Source organism: Peromyscus leucopus, chromosome 2, assembly GCF_004664715.2.
Source record: "Peromyscus leucopus breed LL Stock chromosome 2, UCI_PerLeu_2.1, whole genome shotgun sequence".
Classification (NCBI taxonomy): domain Eukaryota; kingdom Metazoa; phylum Chordata; class Mammalia; order Rodentia; family Cricetidae; genus Peromyscus; species Peromyscus leucopus.
The window spans coordinates 56,251,142-56,273,045 of NC_051064.1; the positions used below are offsets into that span (position 1 = coordinate 56,251,142).

A 21,904-nucleotide genomic window follows, 5' to 3' on the forward strand; every position below is an offset into this window, starting at 1 on the left:
AGGAGGCTTAGTGTGCTTCCTCTGGTGGTGGCAACCGGCCCTGGACAAAGGAAGGGTCCTGGGCTATGTGGAGTGAGGACCAAGCTCTGGGTGTGGCTGCCTGGTGTTCACCAGCTCCACTCCCCTGCTGTGATTTCCTACAGGTTCCAGTTCTCACTATGAGCTTACCATTCCCTTGAAAGGAAATATTAATATATTGCCAATAATGATGGTGGAAGCTAGGATTGCTGTTTTGATTTTTTTGTTGTTGTTGTTTTTGGTTTTGGGGTTTTTTTTTGTTTGTTTGTTTGTTTGTTTGTTTTTCAAGACAGGGTTTCTCTGTGTAGTTTTGGTGCCTGTCCTGGATCTCACTCTGTAGCCCAGGCTGGCCTTGAACTCACAGAGATCCGCCTGGCTCTGCCTCCGAGTGCTGGGATTAAAGCCGTGCGCCGCCGCCACCACCCAGCATGCTGTTTTGATTTTTAACATCTGAGCCCGGCATCTTATTGAACCTCTGTTATGAACTGTAAACCTTTTCTATGCCTAATCCTTAGTCATCACCATATCCTGTAAAGGACGAATTGTAACAAAAGAAGAAACAGAGGCTTAGATTAAATCACACAGAAAGGAAAGAGAGGAGGAGCCTGAGTCTATGTGACTTCCTTTTTTTTTTCCCCCTAGACATAATCTCTAGTCCTTTTTGTTACAGAGAGATCCAGGGTTGATGGGAGAATGCTCGGAGTGTGGGGAGTGTGATGTCAGAAGACATATTTGTTAAGGGAAATTTAGGCCTTCCAATTAATTGTTTTAAGATTTATTTTTATTTTTATTTTTTATTTATGTGTGTATATCTGTGTTTGTCTGTAGACTGTATGTGTGTATCCGTGTCTTTCTGTATACAGTGTGTGTATCTGTCTTTCTGTATACAGTGAGTGTGTGTGTGTGTGTGTGTGTGTGTGTGTGTGTGTATGTGTGTGTGTGTGTGTATGTTTGCATGAATGTTCACAGAAGCCAGAAGAGTGCATTGGATCCCCTGTGACTGGAGTTACAGTTGTGAGCACCCTGTGGATTCTGAGACCTGAACTCAGGTTCTCTGCAAAGAACAACAAACATTCCTAACCATGGAGCCATTTCCCAGCCTGAGGTTGATGTTTTTAAATATGAATTTATTGATCAAAGCACAATGCTACGTTCATAGGATAACATGGTTAATAAAATACGCGATGTTAATCTGGCGACTATTGCATATAGCACGAATCTTAAAGCCAACACGTCATGATGCTCAGCTGATTGAGTGAGATTGCGTATTATATATACTTAATACGAAAGATGAGCACAAAAGCACGCCCTTGCATATACAGTTCGTGGCACGAGAAGGAAGTGCGTCTAATTAGGAAGATAAGGAGTGGGGAGACGTAAGAAAGACGGAGCGCGCATACTCTCATAGAAAGCGAGAATTGAGTAAGTCGTCCCGAGATTGAGCTATTAGGTGTGATATCCAACAGTCTATCATAATTAAAAGTGATCTCTTTATTTTATCTCTCTGCCCTGCTGTGTGACAGACATCAGCAGTTATATTAAATATATATGAGAATAGTAGAGTCCGACAGATGAGAATGAGTCGAATAAGCACTTGCGATTGTTTGCAGAAGGTACAGATGATGGTAGTAGGAAGGACACGTAGCGCAGGAACAGCACGCGACCTGAGAGACTCAAGACTGTGATACGACGAGTGACCAATAAACCACGACTAGGAGCATATAGCTGTAAAGTACAACATGCTGTAGGAGGTCAGTAGCTTGAGCAAGAGTGAGATAATGTATGTAATACCTCGAGAAGTAGTAAGACTCAGACGTGTCAGATAGAAACATGGCTAGTGTTATGAACGCCTCTAAGGCTGTGTAAGAGTCGAGCAGATTGCAAAACTAAAAGTGTGCATATTGAGAGCGAGTGCACTTAAAGTCTGTATGAGCGCATCCGAAGAAAGAGCACCATTGGATGACCTAGCAGCCGAGTGTATATGTCAAGAGCCTAGTGATGGAAACACTGCGAGTAAAGATACATATGAGGAGGGAGCTAAATAGGGATGCTTGAGATTATGATGAGATGGCGAGGAGATGAACTCATGGAGAGCCACCCAGAGGATGTTCGGAAGGAAAGAGGAGTGAAGGCCCCTCAAAGGAGTTGTTAGAGGAGGAACAAGGAGGAGAGAGATATAAGTGAGCATCAGCTCAGAGAGGGTTAGGAGCGCGAACACTCGATATAGAAAAGAAGAGGAGGGCGTACTAAGGAAGGAGCCATCGTATACATAGATGAAGTAATCAGTAGAACTTTGGACCCAGTATTGCGCAGTGAATGAGTGGATCGCGCGGCACAGAGTAGCATGGTAAAGAGGACGCTGTAGCAATGTTGGGTGAGGTAATGTTGCGATGATTAGTGGGAGGTGTAAGCTCAGCACGATAGTAGAGATAAAGCAGGACTCATGATTAGAACCACCGTAGTAGTAAGCGGAGATTTGATGAGAGAAAGGAGCCCCAGCACGCAGAGAGATAGACTTAGAGAGGCGTCGGCTAAAGCATGAGGTGAAGACTTGAGGAGAGGAGATCGATAGAAGAGGAGAGTAGATGTGTGATGAGTGGTGTGGTGGTGATGGTTCAGGTAAGGCGCAGATGAGAGAAGAGTGCATGATGAGAGTGAGGAAATGGTTGACGTAGATAGACGAAGGATCTGAATGAAGGAAGCGGTGGAGCATGCAGAGGGATCCGAGAGTGCTAGACCACGTGCATCGCGTTGAGAAGTCACGAGTACGGTGTCAAGTTAGAGGGTACCGTCGTAGGGGGACTTGAAGGATTCGGAGCATGAGCATATGGCGGACTCTGAGAGGTAGTAGAGGACAGGAGGCGCATATGAGCATGAAGAGTGTCAGAGAAAAGGTTGCATGTGATATGGACATGATAAGGCATGGCCAAGGATACATGAAGAAGCATAGAAGGATGAAGTATAGGTGACTAGAGGGTGAATACGAGGGGCAGTGAGTCGAAGTGCAAGGGAGATGGGCTATCAGGATGGGGTAGCGATGTGAAGCGAGGACGCGTGTCGGGCTTAGACGCGTGATGGATGGACCAAGAGCATGTGTGTGGCGGATAGGACCGTGAGACTGCTGAGCTATGAGAAATACTGAGTCGCGTAGAACAGAACTTAATGAGTGGGGAAAGGCGTATGGAAGGCAAGCACAGGATAGGTGGACTCGGAGGTGAAGCTGAGACATGATCTGTAGCGTGACAGTTAGATGCGCGGGTGTGTATGGGATCAAGCTTATTCGTTCAGATAATGAGTGCATGCGGTGAAGTGCAAGGGGATCAGTTGAGAGAGGGGAGTTAGTATCCAGCCAATGAATATAGTAACGCAATAGATGCATGTGGAGACGTGTCGGCTGTAGAAGAACGATATCTTAAGGAGGCGTGCTACATGAGAGGTGTACAAATCTAGGGAACGATAATTAGGCGTATGGAGTGGTAGAGCATTTAGGAGGTTGATAAACAATGATTGAACTGGAAGGATGCTAGAGGTACGAAGAAGGAATATGATAAGTAGTTGGTGCATCGATAGGGACGCCAGGGAAGTGAGTCGCGGCCAGACTGAGGAGTAGGGGATATGGGACAACCCACATCAGACGGTGCATGGTTACGAGCGTAGGAGAACTAATGGTTAGAGTTGCAGCATGTCGTGACAACTTTAGTAGATGGCTCCCTGCGACGAGGCGTCGTGGTCACACGTGAGATGGATGTATGAGGGGCTCATTGACGGGCACTTTTGTTAGAGTCCACAAGGATAGGATTCTACGATGTCGAGTGCGTAGGGGTAATGCGTCTGATCCCTGGGGAGCCAGCTCTGAACCGGACCGTACAGGTAGTGATACACGGGTCTATATGTAATATGTAGGTGAGAGAGTGGCTCGATGTTGCTATGTATAAGCTGCAGTGGAGTGATTGCACAGCAGCATATAGAGAGAACTCGTGAGGTAAAGATTGGTGTTCAGATATTAGTGAAGGCTGTCGGAGGCTGAATAGTTTAGGGACGCAGAGATGTCGCGTATGCGCGTGCGGAGAGATATTACAGAGTAGTGATGATGACGCCGGAGAAGTATCATCGTATAGGTACTAGTAGATGAGTACGAATCCGCGGAGCGCATTAATGAGCGCATCAGAGAGCGATTTATACGCTATATAGTGATGCCAGATATGCTCGAAGGAAACTATAAGGAGCACCGTAGGTCGGAGGTTGATTAGTACATGAGGAGGTGATAGTCGAGCGGATGCACGATCGATGGATCATATTCGTAGAGTCATGACAGCGCATGCTGAAGTGTGGCTCACTCTACAAATGCAGGATGCAGAGATCGTGATGCAATCCGAGAACATATGCCCGAATTTGTCACCTGGGCGACTACTTAAAGAACTGATACGGGAGGAGAGCAGATGTCAGGATTCGTAGCATTATAAGATTACGGGCACGCTCGCGTCTGGTGGACGTGATCGGTATGTGACAGTAGTAGTCGCCCCGCACAAGTAACAGCGATGCCGCAGTCTCAGAGCGTTACTTGTACGAGCGCACTCGGAAGACGTTGTATGCTTATGGAGCGTGACTGTAAAGATTGAGTGCAGAATGTACGTATGATCTTGGTGATTGCAGAATTGATCGAGAGAGGCAGGGATAATGGTTGCAGGATAGATTACAGCACGCGCGCCCACTACGAGTAGAGTATTACGTTATGTTGTCGGATGGGTCAATCGCTGAAAGGAGGAGATTTAGTAATAGTGAGATCGACATTCGGTATTGATAGAGGACATATATGTACATGGGTCAGATTGAGCTGCTGAAGTAGTAGGTGATGGTTGCGGGGTATCATAAGCAGAGGTAGAGGGCGAGCATACGTGATATCGGAGATGATAGAATGCAGGGCATAGTTACGTGATGAATGCGTCGGGCAATTGGGATATTATCGAGAGTGGTGGAGAGCACAAGATGAGGAGGAGGGTAAGAGAGCGACGCGTGAAGAAGGGCTCGAAGTTAGGATAGGAATCAGTAAGGCACTGCCAAGTCCGAGAAGATGACATGAAACGGCAGGTAAGAAGCTAGGAGAGGACAAAGTAGAAGAACAGATACAGCTGTGAGAAATGACAATCAGCAAGTAGCCAATCCGTAACTAAAGAGGAGGCGTGTTGAGGTATGAAATAGTTTATAAATCTTACGGGGAGGTGGGACAGAAAAGAGACACCAAGGCAGTACAAAATGGTGCGTAGGCCATGAGTAAAATATGGCCCAAGACAGTCGGTACACTGTCTATAAAACGTTGGTATGAATAATAGGAAGGGAATGAATGCGCAAAGAAATGGGCATATAACAAAAAGATAGGTTGTTAGTATCATATTGTTTTAAATCAAGCGCAAGAAACCAGAAGAGACGCGACTGAGCGGAGGTGATAGCTGAAAGCAGAATTACTGGAGAGGATGAGTGACGTGTATGTTATTAGACTGGATGAATAGTCCCAGTAGATGTTTAGGCGAATAGCTTGCCAGTTAGAATGATTGCTAAGAGCACATTTGGCTAAATAAATAAATGAGCAAAGTGTCCTATATAATTAAATAGTATGAGGGAAAATCGTTATGAAGAGTAGAAATGATATAAGAATAGTAGAATTGTGCACACACAGTCAGATGTTTTTTTCAGCTCTCGTAAAAATCGATGTGAGCATAAGTTTAAGACAAGAATTGAGACAGAGAGCTTGTGAAAGAGAAACAAATGGTGTGAGATGGTCATGTCAGGTGCGGTTTTTTTTTGGAAGCCTATTGTAAATCACAAGATTATAATAGTCTAAGGAGAAAAGCCAGTGGGAAATCCAAAATGAGATTTCCTACACCCAGAGCCAGAAATGGGAAAATGAGAGCAGAGGGCTGCTTGAATCAAAGTCCCAGACGTGAGTGGCTAGGGAGTGGGATTTGGTACGGAGCCTGTCTGAGTATGACTCGAGGGGTTGTTAGTATGCGGTGCGTGATTAAACACCCTGCCCAGAGCAAAATCTAGGAGAGAAAAGGATTTAACTTCACTTAGAACTCCATCACTAGAGGGAAAGTCAAGGGTACGAAACCCAGGGCAGGAACCTGGGAGGAGCGGATACAGAGGAGAGGCTGCAAGGACACGAGAGGTATCGACATGTAGAGAGCTGAGCTGAGATGAGCAGAGAGCTGGATCGATTTCGTATGGTCGCGCGACGTGCACGTGATTACGACCTGTTTCAGAGGATGATCGAGTGCGATGTCTCGATTGGGTGCTTAGCACCACTGGCCCTGACGTTCGCGTTATGGTCATTATATATGTACGCGGAGTCTCTGCAGGACCCCCTGCCCTGGGAGGAACGTAAGGAAGTAATTGAGAGAGGGATACATACGAGTGGTAGGGGCAGGTATGAGATGTGGGCCGTCACTCAGGACATCAGATCATGACTAGTGAGTACAGAGGTGATAGAAAGATCGTAAGGAAAAGCATGTCACATACAGAAACGAGAGGTATAGACGAGCCATTGTGTACTGCTATTAGTGCGGATTGCCTGTTCTGGGTGATAGGAGGACAAAGAGAGGGGTGATGGCGAGTATAAGTGAGATGTGGTCGTGAATTGACCGCGAGATGAATGAGCGGACCTGATGCACGAGACTGCGATAAAGCAAGAGTATAGGCGCGATACGATGAGCATGGCTTGAGACTACTACGAAGAAAGACTAAGAAAGGAAGGTTTCAAAAAGAAGAAAGATACAGTGAGGTGGTTTGGTTAGACGCTAGCTGAAAGTATGAGCTATAGTGTCAGCGCCACACGCGAGCTATGGAATAAGTACGGTCACGCGCCGCACGCAGCACGCCAGCCACCGCGCACATCATCTATGTAGGTATATTACTTAGTGGAGCTGAGATGCATGAGGGAAGACGATGGCTTGTATCAGTGTGGAGGTCCTTTTTTTGAGATTGTCAGCGTTGGGGTAGAGGAGGCGGAGAGTGTGTTAGGGCTTAGAAGGTGGACAGAGGCTCTTAGAAAGGTAGCCATAGCGTTAGATGCGTGTAAGAACGACTCATGCCAATCCAAAAGCGTTGTATGATAGGGAGATTTCGAGCCTGGGGATGTGACTCCCCGTACAGTTCTCAGATATCAGGACCCTCAGAAGGAGTGATTCATACAATCAAAGAGCAGTATTGATAGGCGAGAGAGACACGCAGCAGATGGAGGAGAATGGAGACGAAGTAGAACAGACTATCGCAGGTGGCGTTAGGTTAGATATAATATAATATAAGTAGGGTAAGCATTGGTATCGAGGAAGCTTATGACGCATATCTGGAAGTACAAAGTCCGGAAGTAATCGAGCTTCTCCCACGCGAACTAGACCTAGTGATCTGCGACTTAGTTGTGCGATGGGTCTAACCTTCTTACGGAGATGGGGCATTATATGAGATGCTAGAGTACCCAGCATGGCATATTCCCGATACTCCAGAGAGTTCACCGCTGAGCAAACGTATGGAGCAGTGTGAAGACTTCAGATACAGTCTTGATGGCACAGGATAGTTTAGTTATCGAATACATGAGAGACTTAGCGCCGGTATGAGCCTCGCCTAGGATATGACGTGGGATCAGTAGGAGGAGCAGTAACGGGCACGCGCAGAAAGAAGCGAGAGCGAGCGCACTACTCTATGATGATGCAGTGTTGAGTGATAAGTGATCGCAGCTGACGGAGCTCTGATCAAGGATTATTGAGCTAAACTGCGACTGACTGCATGTGATACCTGTATGGGAGAGAGGATGATGGAGTGATGGGGTCAGTGGGAGGGACAGGGCTTGTTGCTCTCTTGTCCCTTGCTGATGCTCGATGATCAGCACGATCAGCAAGTAGCGTGATGCTTATCGAGACAGCGAGTATAAAATTGGGCAGAAAGACAAAAGTCGACAGCCTCAGTGGAGAGATGATATCGCTAGTATCGACGGAGATATTGAGAATGATACTGAACGATGATAGCCTAGGGGACTGCCTCAACGACGCAATGTATAGTGGACGAGAGACGCAGCGGTATGTAGAGCGGACATGACGACTAAGTGCTATTTAGAAGGCGAATAGACGAGTAAGTGCAATCGCATACGTATAAGTGAAGTGATCATGATGGAGCAACCTGGAGAGACGAACTCGCAGGACGTAGAGATGGAGAGCAGGCAGTCATTTCAAAGTGCACCATGAGCAGGCCAACACAAACACAGAATCAGTCACAGAAGTCTCAATGAATAAAAGAGGCTCGGAGGACAGCCGACGATGGGAGTATTTAGCAGTGTAGAGCGAGAATGACAGGATAGGCAGTGAGGAGTAGGGCGGTACCAGAAGTGGAAAGCCATTTTTTCAATTTGTGTCCTTAAGGGTGGAACCAACAGGTGCACATCAAGTGAACGGTTGTGGGAGTTCACCCACGGGCCCCCTGCAAGTGCTTGGACCAGGGCGAGACTCATAATTCCCGTCCCACTCCCCCATCACCCGAACCGCTCTCAATGCATGGTTCCCGGACAAAGCAGATCCACCTGCCCTGGAGAAATCCCCAAAATGCTAACCAGCAGCAATCGCTCTCCAAACGGGCAGTCCCCAGGCAGTGGGGCTTGGTCCTGCTGTCGCACCAGAGCCAAAAAGAGCGGTCAGCGCCGTCACACCACTCTTGTGTTTTCCAGGGGAACCTCTGCTGTGTATGCTAGAGTATACAAGGTGTTACCTGGAGAATGGACAGACCAAAGCGATTCACAGATTTGAGAGCAAACACAACATGTGAAGAAAGTTTAGAGGAACCCTGGAACCTTGCTCTCCTAGACTTAATGGACTCCACAGACAGCCTGCCCTCTGTCTGGCCTTAGTGTTCTGCCACTGCGATCTGAGTGCCCATGCCAAGATGTGTAACCGTACTATCTGCATTTGGTATACGCCGGCCAGCCACCCGTAAGATGGTGTTTTTGTTACCCCGAACTCTGCAGGAGAGGACTCGGGATTTCCGAGGAGGCAGAGTGTCCTTTGTCCAAGGTCATATACTCTCCTATGCCCTTCCACCCTTAACGCACCAGACTCGCCTGACCTTAGTCTCCATCTGCTACAAACTCCAAAATTAGCTACCAAGGCAAGATGTGAGAACAAGAAGGCGCACGCGCCACGCACGTAGGCCATCGCTGTGGAGGAGACGATATGACCCATTCGTCTTATACCGTTACTAGCCCCGCTGGATAAGATATAATAACCTTGGCCCGAAGTCATGACAGAATCGTTATGGAGAAGACATGAGGAGATTCTCTAAAGAGCGGGTTAATTGAAGCCTGGTAAAGACCAGGTATGCACAGAAGAGAGAGGGTGAGACAAGAGACTAGAGGAGACACTCGCAGTCAGCAGACAGAGCACGATCAGGGATGAGTGAGTCGTTACGAGACGAGAGAGTGGATGGATCAGCGACATTTATGCCGTGTATACACAGTGCTATAGTGAGAAGCACGCGCGCCAAGGATCTGAGGTCCACAGGACCAGATCAGCAAGAGACTGATAACAGCAATAAGATATAAGATGCAAGTCCCACTAGCAAAGCGAGAGTAAGAGTGATGTGGGCGATAGTATATGCGGGCTAGTATTAGATAGTGAGAATGGGAAGGACTGAGAGAGAGTGAGCGATGATCGTTATGTGGAGACGCAGCGGCCAGAGAGAAGAATAGACGTGAGTCTCGAGTGAAGGGCAGACTATGGGATCAAGAGCATGACGTACCAGGGAATGTGCGAAGACTGTAGATTGGCTATTACTAGGCACACGCGTATGGACCGGATGCAATACGTCGAGGAGGCGCTCAGTGAGAAGACAAGGAGTATAGGAGGTAGAGAGATACGCGAGTAACAGTGAGGCATAGTGACAGGACTCAGTGAGGGCATATATGCGAGAGTACGGGCGGCGAACACGCGCCCGAGAGTGAATGTATCGAATATGATCGCTAGATCACGAGCGTAGCCGGTGCAAATATTATGGACTGCCGAGATAGTCAGACGCAGTCGCAACCTTCGTATGATGTGGACAGCAAGAATGTGACGGGAGGGTGCGTGGAGTCCATGGGAATTAGAGCTCTCAGAGATGAAGGCGTGGTGAATATATGGTAGTCCAGCTATAACGCGCTGAGTGGAGCGCACGGTGTTGCTGAGAAGACGAGTCGGAGAGCTAACAGCAGGCATGACGGTATTATGCAGCATAATCGGAGGGAAGTGGAGGGGAGGGCGCGCTCATGGAAGAGGTGTACGAGGCTGAGGCATGCATGACTCTCATAGTGGAGAGCGATGAGAAAGAGAAGAGGATCCATGGTGCGGATTCAGCGGCGGAGCATGTGGAGCAGTCAGCGTGAGAAAGAGAAAAGAAGACGAGTGCGAGCGTTCTGAGTAGTAGCAGAAGCATGGTGCAGGATGAGGATATAAGTACTATAACGAGATACAGGAGTATAATATATACGCAGGCAGAGCCTTTTAGCCAGCTTAGGAGGAGAGGTGACATATGAATAGCATGATTAACAGGAGGAGGAGAGAAACAGTGCGACGCCAATTGGGACAGTGAAAGGATACGATAGTAGAGATGAGAAAGGGGTTCATACTGGAAAGCCTGAGTGGCAGAGAGTAGCAGTATTGTCGCGCAGTGATGGATAAGGAGGAAACGGAGCAAAGATTCGTAAAGATGAGGTAGGGTTAGGTGCGAGGATAGAAGACAAGTGGAGGAAATGTCAGACACGGCTGAAGCGAGACGACGCGAGAAGAGGTTGGAGCAAGCGAAGGAGGAGGCTCTACTGAACACTGTAGACCGAACGCATACAATATTGAGAGGACAGCGAGGATTGTCGAGTCTATATGTATGCTATAAGTCAAGGTCAGAGAGTAGGCAGGTAAACCATACGTCGTAGAAGACAGTATATGAGATGAGTTAGAGGCTGAGAGCTGATATCTATAGGGCAGCAGCTCACGCTCCAGATGCATGAATGAGCGCACTAGAGTCACAGATATCATAGATGTCATTCGCAATCTGATCATCACGTGGAATCAGACGTAGTGTGGTAAGGAGAAGCCATGAGGCTCAGAAGGCAGGTACAGCGTCATGATATCTAGGGAGGAGCAACATATATGTCGCAGGGAGAGAGATTGAGATAGTGAAACTTCGAGAAGAGTCGGTATGAGGGCTGGTCTGAGGAGGAGAACTGATGTGCATAAATAGTGATTGGAGTGATATACGAGGATAACGGTCAAGTGAAACGGGTGTACGACTGGCTGGATAGGAGCATGAGGAACTTAATAGGCTATGTCCTTAAGTTACAGTACTCGCGACCATACGCATGACGGAGTAGATAGAGACCATAAACTGAAGTGCGCGATTGTGCATACCAGACACATCGCGCAAAGAAATAAAGATCGAGACAAAAGACGGTCAGGAATCCAAGTATTGACCATTGCATGGCAGCGTGTAGCGTCAGCTCACTCCAGGGATCGACACGAGTCGCAACACGGCTACGTAGGATAGAGCGCTCGGGTTGAGCATGTTTTTGAGTTGTATGACGCAGGCTAAGAGAGCTTAGAAGGATCACATAGCGATCGAGTGATAGTGTATACTCGTAAGTGCTTCTCTAGTAGATAATGGAAGGACTAGGGATGACATGTATGGTGAGAGGCCGCATAAGTCAGAGATAGTGTAGCAGAATTGATAACATGTGATCGAGCAGGGCGGCGTAGAGTGCGACTAGACGCCGAGAGGTAGGCTATTGCAGATGGGGACGGGCTGGAGAGGATGCTATGAGATGAGTGAGACAGCAGCCGACACCGCACGCACCCACTAGAGCAGCTACGTAGCGCACCTGCACGTCACGGCATCGAGCACTGAGACAAGAAAGATGTATAGCAGGCGGATGCAGTAAGTAGGATTGAGGCATTCATGAAAAAAACTAGGTGGAGTAATTGCGAGAATGGACGTTAGCGGGATTGTGAATGATGCTATAGAGCCATATCACGATGAGTGTAGGACAAGCAACGCAGCGAAGTGAGTCACGGTAATGAAAGAAGAGTTCGGTGTGTCTATGAGCGGCAAGGCGGTAGAGAGACATGAATGGTGCTGAGGAAGAGAGAACACGTGCTGAGAGAGAAAGGGCTGTAGTGAATCTATACGTCACACTATAGTGTGGTTGATCTCGAGGGGGGAACGAGAATGGATGTACCGGATCATAATAGGCAGGGAGCGTCGCCATGAGGCGAGGGAGTATCGCAACGACTGTCAGCATAGGAGAAGAGAATGAAATGTGATAGTGGTGGCTGAAGAGGAGCAGAGTTTGTAGCGCGAAGCCATGTACCGTAGGACAGTCAAGCCGGTGACTGAGATGGAAGACGCGGATGGTGATAGGACATCTGAACGATGCAAGGTATTGAGAGAGGAGACGGCATGAGAGATCATGGCCGACAGACTAGACTAGGAAGTTATTATTAGTGACAGTAAACAGTGAGCAGGGAGCGCATAGTATAGCAGAGTCTGGGTGTGAGTTGTGCTGTGTGAAAATTTGTTGACGCACACACATACACCTAGGAACATACCTAATATTTCACTCTGGTACCTTCCTTTGGCAATTTCCCAAGACACTCCAAATTCCCACAGTTTCTCCCTGAGTGTTACTTAGAGGATAGAGAGAGCCCTTTGGAACTCGGGAAGCTCCAAGCCCATTGGAGGAAAAAGAGGGAGAAATGGATGGGTTTCGTTCATGCCAGCCACTCTGCTGAGCACTTCCTTTTGTGCTGTCTAATTTAACGTCTGACTGACCTTGAGAGATGACTGACTAGCAAGCTCTATCCCAACAGGCCCCATAGGTCCCCACCTTGTCACCATCCACTGGCTTATAGTTGCCATCACGCTTGTCTGCTGCCGAGCTCCGGGCTGGGCTTGCCTCACGTCCTTCTGCTTCAGGAGGGAGGTGTTGTGAGCGCATCAGGCTGGGTTTTACTTCTGTCATCTTTGATCAAAGGAGTGTGGATGAGGGCAAGTAAGCCTTCAGTGGCTGCCAAAAATACCTGGAGGGGTTTACAATAAAAGTTCATGTCACAGAGGAATTAAGGAGATAGAGTTATGACGGTGGACAAAGGCTTAGCCGGTATAATACTGGCTAATCTTATCTGCAGTAGCCAAATTTTATAAAGTGCGTCTTTCCGTGGTGGGTATAGACAAATCCTACTAGTGAAAAAAGGAAAACTCACGTGAGCTCATTGGGGACTTCTCCTGCCCACTCCCTTACCAAGGGAAGAAAATCTTAAATCAAAAAAAAAAAAATCCTTTCTGGGACCAGGTATATAGCTCAATTGGTAGAATTTTTGCCTAGTCAACATGAATCCCTGGAGTCATTCTCTAGAGCAGTGGTTCTCATCCTGTGGGTCACAACCCCTTTGGGAGTTGAATGACCCACCCTGTCATAGGAATTGAATATGAGATATCCTGCGTATCAGGTATTTATGATTCTTAACAGTAGCAAAATGACAGTTATGAAGTAGCAACAAAAATAATTTTGTGGTTGGGGGTTTCCACAATGTGAGGAACTGTATTAAGGAGTTGAAGCATTAGGAAGGTTGAGAACCACTGCCTAGATCTACATGATAAAAGACCAGACAATACATGTTTTAGGTTTTGAGGGCCATCAAGTCACTTACTCAACTTTCCTATCATAGTGACTGGCATGGCTTTGTTCTCATGAATTTTAACAAAATCAGCAGTGAGCTGGGTTTGTTCCAGGGCTGTGGTTCCACATCTCCTCTCGGGATGGTAGGTGGAGGACTGCTAGATGGCGGGAGGGTCCATTGGACAGCACGTTGCCAAAACAGCAAATATGTCAATGGAAAGATGGGAAAAAGGGACTGACAGAGTCGGGCTTGCCAGCCAGTCAAGAAGCAATAATACGGACCAGTGAAATGCCTCAGCCAGTAAAAGCACTCGCCTCCAAACCTGACAAACTGAGTTTGAGCCTCAGAACCCACAAAGGTGGAAGGTGTAACTGGAGAGTTTCTCTCCAAGTACCAACAAGCACCCCCCCCCCAGTCCCACAACCCACTTATAAAATAATCACTCAGATGCTTATATTACTTATAAACTGTATGGCTGTGGCAGGCTTCATGCTATCTAGTTCTTGTATCTTAAATTAACTCATTTCTATTAATCTATAAGCTGCCACATGGCTCACCATTATCTTAACATCTGCTTCTCATCCTGGCAGCTGGCAGTGTCTCTCTGCCTCAGCCTTCCACTTCCCAGAATTCTCCTCTCTCTTTGTCCCGCCTATACTTCCTGCCTGGCTACTGGCCAATCTGTTTTATTTATCAATCAATCATAGCAGTACATTTGCAGCATAGAGAACATCCCACAGCAGGAAGGAGAGAACAGATCCCTGCGGATTGTCCTCTTAACCTCCACAGGCACACTGTGGCATGTGCACTACACACATGCACAGAAAACAAGTAAATTAAATGTAACAAAATAAATTTTTTTCATAAATTGAGCAGTCAGCCTGCAATGCCAAAAGTATATATGTCCATATTTCATAATAATTGTATAGTTAGGAGAGAGTGATGGGACTTTCTGTCGTGGTAAGCACAGTGCCTGGCACACAGTGGGTGCTCACTTAATGCTGTGGAGTTGCAGAAACAGATAACCCTTTGTGGGATTTAGTCACTGGTTCAGTTGTGGAGGGGGATGGAACCCATAGTGAGGGGATTGGTAGTCACAGGGAGCAGGCAGCACTTAGTGGTTTGGGGCTTTAAATCTGAGGTTCTGACGGGTGTTCTAGAGTACATCCACAGTGGGCACTCATCAGGTGGCACTCTGATGAGCATCTCCTGGGCCCCAAGCATTGGCGTACAACAGACCCCAACTCTGCTGGCTAGTCTTATGTCCGCTTGACACACACTAGAGTCATCTGAAAGGAGGGAACCTCCATTGAGAAAATGTCTCCATAAGAGCCAACTGTGGCTTCAATTAGTCATTGAAGGGGGAGGCCCCAGCCCATTATGAATAATGCCCTCCCTGGGCTGGTGGTCCTGAGCAAGGCTGAGCAAGCCATGAGGAGCAAGCCAGTAAGCAGCACCCCTCCATGGCCTCTGCGTCAGCTCCTGCCTCCATGTTCCTGCCCTGTGTGAGTTCCTGTCCTGACTTCCTTTGATGATGAACAGCTTGCTTGTGGCCTTGGTCTTTGTCACAGCACTAGAAACCCTGACCAAGACTCCAGCATAGGTGAGGTTTACACTGTCAGCAAGCTACTGTCTATTAGGGAAGAAGGTAATGAACAAGAAAACAAATGCTGGAAGTGAGCGTATGTGGAACACTGCCCGCCAGCGAGTGTCCTCAGTGCCTTCTGTGGGGAAATGGATGCACACTACAGCAGTCTGGTTGATAGAACATAATTTATGAAAGAAATGGACATTAAATAATGATGGAGCTGGCCAGGCGGTGGTGGCGCACGACTTTAATCCCAGCACTCAGGAGGCAGAGGCAGGTGGATCTCTGTGAGTTTGAGGCCAGCCTGGGCTACAGAGTGAGTTCCAAGAAAGGCTCCAAAGCTACACAGAGAAACCCTGTTTCAAACCTCCCACCCCACCCCCAAAAAATGATGGAACTAAACATGCCCCAGGAGCTGGGGACCTAGCTCAGTGGGAAAGCTCTTGTCTAGTATGTATGAGGCCATAGGTTCAATCCCCAGAATGGAAAGCAAACAAAGATGGCCCTGGAACTGAGGGTACTAGGCAGAGTGTTGTTTAGATACAATAGCCACACATTACCTCTCTGAAGAGGTGACATGTGAGCTTAAACTTGAAGGGAGAGAAACAGCCTTGTGAAGAATGATGGGAAAAGTGTGTAGGTCAGAGGGAACAACGTATGTGAGTGCCTGAGGCCTTCGCCATGACAGGAGCCCATTGGAGAGAAAGGGTGAATATAGCCCGGCAGCCACCAAACCTCAGCACAGCACTGTCTGCCATTCCATCTGGATAGCCTCCCTGGCAGTCTGTAGACATTGTTTCCTCCATTTCAGAAGAAGAAACTGAAGCCAGTCTCTCATAGTCACATGAGGTCACTGGTAGGAGTCTGTCTAGAAAGCAGTTGATATGAGGCAAGAGACTGGAATCTCCCTTGGTACCTACATCCTCTGAAGGAAAGCAAGATAGATTGGTGCCGTGTGGCGCAGGGCCGTAAAGGTCCCATGTGGGACCTGGGGCCCTGCCTGTGTTAGCAGTAGCCGCGGGGCAGCAGCTTCTCCATCCCAGATATTCTGGGGGAGCTGTGAGAAGGCCCGGGGGAAGTCTTCCCACTCATCAGGTGACCCTGTTCCCTCCGCTGCCAGGACATCATCCTCACAGTGAAGGAGAAACTGTCCATCCGAAGTATCGAGTACTTTGCTCTGGCCCTGGAGGAGCAGTACAGCATCTCTCGCCTACACCTACTGCACGAGGAGGAGCTCATCCAGCAGGTAGGAGACCCACCCTGCTCTGGGGAGGCCAAGCTGCTCAGCCACATCAGGGCTGGGGCCTGCTGTACTCACTCAGCCTGGGGATAGCAGGACAAGACTCAGGCCTGCTTTGCATCTGCTCCTACGAGGTAGGCAGGGCATAGTCCAGGACACCCATCTTACAGATGTGGAGATGGAGGCTTACGTGCGGACAGTGGTTTTCCCCCGGTCATCACATATCTGATAAAGTCTTTTGCTTCCAGCTCTGATGATCTTTCCTGGTACCTGCTGCCTCAGAGCTATTAGGGGACGTTGGTTACTATGTCCAAGACCGTCTTTGTGGCACTTGCCCCACCGAGCTGCACCCCCAGGCCAAACAGCCAATCCTTTGGCCATGCAAAAAGTTGTACTGACTCCTTAAAGTCAAACACAAGACAATTCAACAAATCACTGTAGGGTGTATACTATGAAAAGATCAGTAGACATTCTACAGTTGAGAAAGGGACGAGCTTCTTCAGCAGGGAAGTGGAACAGGGAAGCCTTGACCTTGGAATCACTCAGCCTTCCTCACTGCAAGTGAGTTATGATCCAGTCACCGCTCACCTACTGCTGCAAACCTTTTTAAAATATATATATATTTTAAAAATAATAAAAATATATATATATAAATAATTACTTGCATTTGCGTTGAGGAAGAAAATCAGACTAAACCCCCAAAACAGTTGAAGTGGGGGAGAAGGGAGGAGGAAGGTGCAGAATGGTACAAACTGCATCTTTACTTGTGGAGATTGACACACTCGTGTGCATTTCCTTTTTCTCCTGGCTGTGATAAAATTCCTGGCAGAAGCAACTCAGGAAAAAGGAGAGGTTTGTTTTAGCTCCGTGTTTAGGAGCTGCAGCACATCACTGGAGAGGCTGTGGCTGCAGTTCTTGTCCATGGTGGTGGGAGCTGGGGCCAGATGACCACATTGTGTTGGCAGATGGGAAGCAGAGAGACTGTAGACAGAAGCAGACCCAAGATATACCCCAGGGTTTGGCACCCCTGCCTCAGGGACCCACTCTCTCCAACCAGGCCCCACCCCCTAAAAGCTCCACAGTCTCCCAAAATAGCCATGCCAACTGAATTGACCCAAGTGTTTAAACATATGCTAGGGGATGGGGGGTTCACATTCAGTCCACAAATCGAGGAGTCCTAGGCTGTCTCTGGTTGGGTATTGAGTGGACAGGGGTTCCTCTGACAGAAGAAACATCACCCTTTTGAGTCATACACGTTTGATACCACAGGAAAGAAATCAGGCTGAGAGAGAAGGCTGTGCTGTCTGGGGAAAGACTGAAATAGAACGGGGCCCCCCTTTCTCTCTTTTCTGTGAAGCCGCTTTCTAGAGAGCCCCAAGGTCACTGTGTCCTCTTTACCCTGGGCAGGTGGTGGAAAGGGAAGACTCGCAGGACTCCCGCTGCCTCTTCAGGGTGTGCTTTGTTCCCAAGGACCCCCTGGACCTGCTGAAAGAAGACCCCGTGGCCTTTGAGTATCTCTACTTGCAGGTGACTGGGCTGAGCTACCTGCAGCCACAGTGTCCTCAAAGATGCATTGGGTTATTCTGGGTTGGTGGCCGCTAAACAACTCTCCCAGAGGGATTGTCTTTTCCTGGAGGACAGTGGCTCCCATTGTCCCTCCCAGTAGTCCTCTGAGTGTCGTAGTGGGAGATTTGCAGGAGACTAGTCAAATTTAGGCTTAGTCCTCGATGTAGATGATACTTTTTTTTTTTCTAATACTATTAAGCACTGCTATCGTTTCCATTTTTATTGCAGAACAGGGCTTACTTAGTGCTTCAGAAACTCACGGTAGAGATGATGGAACTGGGCCTTAGAAGGCACATGTGCCTGAGGTGTCTACATAATAGTCGAGCCATACCTGGTTGATTGGTTGGTTTCTCTTTCTCTCTCTCTCTCTCTCTCTCTCTCTCTCTCTCTCTCTCTCTCTCTCTCTCTCTCTTCCTTTCTTTTTTTCTTTTTTGTTTGTTTGTTTTTCAAGGCAGTGTTTCTTCTTTGTAGCCCTGGCTGTTCTAGAACTAGCTCTGTAGACCAGGCTGGCCTCAAACTCAGAGATTCACTTGCCTCTGTCTCCTGAGTGCTGAGATTAAAGGCAGGTGCCACCATGCCCGGCTAGAAACCTGGTTCCCAGCCTGGGCCTGCCCTCTATTGCCTGGGCTGAAATTAATTTTGTTGTTTTGATTTGGATGAAAAGAGTCATCTGGGGAAAATCACCAGTTTACAGAAGAGGCAATTCAATGTGGTGGGTTGACTGGCCCAGGTCTTACAGAAATGGTACCAAGCAATAATAACAGCAACAGCCACACTACCACCAATGCATTATATTTGCATTTATATAGCTCTGTGTGCTTTATGCTTGCATTTCTGAATATTGTCTTTTCTTTTCAATGTACACTGGTGTGAGAGTGTCAGATTCCCTGACCTGGAATCACAGACAGTTGTGAGCAGCTATGTAGGTGCTGGGAATTGAACTGGGTCCTCAGGAAGAGCAGTCTGTGACCTTAACCATTGAGCCATTTCTCCAGCCCATATTGTCTTTTCTAAACCCCACAGAAATCAAGCAGTGTAGATCAGATAGTATGCATTTAACAATGGAAGGCACCGTGCTCAGGAGTTCTTAATAATGTCACTAAGGTTGCACAGCCAAGAACCGTCAGAGCCAGCCCTCAATGCTGACTGCAGTCTTTGACCTGAGAGCACAGGGGGCCTGATGTGCATTCTCTTGTTGCCCAGCTGCTTTGTGTAATCTCTTGCAGAGTTGCAGTGATGTCCTCCAGGAGCGCTTTGCTGTGGAGATGAAGTGTAACTCTGCTCTCCGGCTTGCAGCCCTGCATATCCAGGAGCGGATGTATGCCTGTGCCCAGCCACAGAAGATCTCACTGAAGTACATAGAGTGAGTGGCAGGGTCGGCAGCTGTGCCTCATGGTGGCCGCTGGCTCCTAGCCAGGGTGGACAGACTCCACAGAAAGCTGATATTCACCCATTGCCTTTGTCTTCCCATCCGTCGTTCCCCTTTACCCAGCCCGACTCCCCCAGCTGGGTAGAAGCCACTTCCACATGCAATGGCACAGGGTCCCTTTGGAAATTTCCAGTCCCTAGAAGGAAGTCTGGAGCAGTCAGTTGGCAGCGTCTAAGGGCAGGGGTGTCTTGGAAATACATTCTTCCAACAGGTGTGAACCAGTTGCTATTGCGTTTTGTCCCCCACTCCCAAATGGGGGAGGTGTCAAGTCCTACGATCCATGTACCTCTTGATTCCTAGCTCTGAGAGCTAACACCCTGTTATGCTAACCCCCTCCCCAGGTCTCTGCTCTAGCGTGTCTAAGCATCAAAATCATACGGAGAAATTGGAATTTAAAAATAGAACAGATCCCTGGTTCTAGCCCAGGTATAATGAGTCAAGGAGCAACTTCAGGGCGATTCTGAGGCTTCTAGGCTAATGCCATTCTAAAGCTTAGCCTTGGGGATTGGCAGGTGCTCTCTGCCCCAGAGTGTTTGGGCAGTGGACATGGCTGGTGGTTGAGCACTGGCCTAGCTTAGGAAGACCCTGGGTTTGTTCCCTAGCAGAGGGTGGGAGCGTGGCTCGTACGTATGGATGATCGCGCCACATACTTTGATATTAAAAGGATTGAGAACAGGCCTGTGGGATGGCTCAGCAGGTAGAGGCACTTGCCGCCAAGCTGACAGCCTGAGTTCGATCCCCAGGTGGAAGGAGAGAGTTGATTCCCACAAGTGGTCCTCTGACCACCACACATGAGCACACTTGCTAAAATACAGCATCTCAGACTTGCCCTACAAGTGTGACTCAGTATAGACGCACAATAAAAAAATAAAAATAAAAAGACTGAGAACTTCTGCTTTGATTCATGAAATATCACACAACACCGAGACCAGTCTATTTCCAGGTTAGTCGGAAGGTCCTAAATTCGGAATATGTATAATGTATATCATGTGTGTCTATGGGGGGACCCCATTCTTTCTCACTCTCCTTTTATAGAGAAATGCGCATACACAGATAAATACGGATATAGACAGATCTCCCCTTTCTCTTTCTTTATCTATATCTCTGTCTCTCTGCCTGTCAGCATTCCTCCCACTAGAGAAAGGTGCTCATGACTGCTGTGTGTTCGGAATTCTAGATCTGAATTCCATGTCATTTGCTCTTCGTTAGAACCAAGTGCACAGTAAACATGGACCCCCTTGTCTCCATCTCATGGCAGGAAAGACTGGGGAATAGAGAATTTTATATCTCCGACTTTACTCCGAAATATGAAAGGCAAAGACATCAAGAAAGCCATTAGTTTCCACATGAAGAGGAACCAGAATTTGCTGGAACCCCGACAGAAGGTAAGGCAACCATAGCCTCAGCTGGCCCACCCAGTTGTCTATCATGAAGCCTTGGGGGAAATGTTCAGCGTTGCCTGGATTTTAGGCATGTGAATAACTCTGATTTTAACACTTCTTTTTTGTCTATTAAAGCAACTTATTTCTGCTGCTCAGCTGCGCTTAAATTATCTTCAGATCCTTGGGGAACTCAAGACATATGGTGGGAAAGTCTTCAATGCTACCCTGATGGTATGTACCGGACCCCAGTGGACTCCTGCTTGCTTGGGACCTTGAATGTTTACAGATTGGCAGATATTGATTAGGCCCTGGCTTGGTGTGTGTTAGCCCCATGGAAGATGCTAGGGGAGGCAGAGCTGAATTAGTTCTGATTTCTGCCCTCAAGGATGAAATAAGCCACTCCACAAGACAAGGCCGTGAGGCAGGCTATGACCACTGTTCAGGGTGGGAAGACAGACGCTGCCATGGCTGACTGAGTCTGGGTCCGAGAAAGAGAAGACTTTCAGATGGTTGGGCGAAGCCTGGCTGGAAAATGGGAGACAAGCACTGGGGTGCGGTCTATTGTAAGCAGCACCCTTGGGGGTTGGGGTACAGAAGGGCAACAGGGAGGACGGAGAGCTAGAGATAAGAATGGTGGATGGCTGCCAGGCTGGGCCCTGACGGTGCAGACCAACAAACTGAGGCATGGGCCCGAGACAGGAGAAGGATGAGAGCCCTCTGCCCTGAGCCCATCCCTCTGTGTGTGTGTAAGGACAAGGCCCCAAAGGTGGGGAAGATACTAGATTGCACAACAGAGGGATTTGAAGGGCCTGGGAAAGCTTCTCCTGTTCCCACAGGCTCTAGCCCTCCTATCCCAAGCCTGCCTTGGCTTTTCCTGTCTCAGGAAAGAATTGGCCCCAGGAAAGGGTAGCCAGCTATACAGGACTGGCTCAGGGATTGACTACAAATATAGACTCATACGGACTCTACTGTCGGAGAGCTCAACATGTAATATGA

General features: G+C 48.0%; 1 protein-coding gene across 1 annotated transcript in view; it reads left to right on the top strand.

Annotated features, from left to right (window-relative positions):
- The window catches only part of Frmpd1 (FERM and PDZ domain containing 1), a 105,038-nt gene that overhangs the window by 73,049 nt on the left and 10,085 nt on the right, over positions 1-21,904 (top strand). Inside the window, 8 exon segments of the mRNA XM_037202579.1 lie at position 55; positions 8,729-8,822; positions 13,648-13,651; positions 16,412-16,537; positions 17,939-18,058; positions 19,324-19,460; positions 20,785-20,911; positions 21,044-21,139. Of these exon segments, the coding sequence (XP_037058474.1) occupies position 55; positions 8,729-8,822; positions 13,648-13,651; positions 16,412-16,537; positions 17,939-18,058; positions 19,324-19,460; positions 20,785-20,911; positions 21,044-21,139 (705 nt within the window).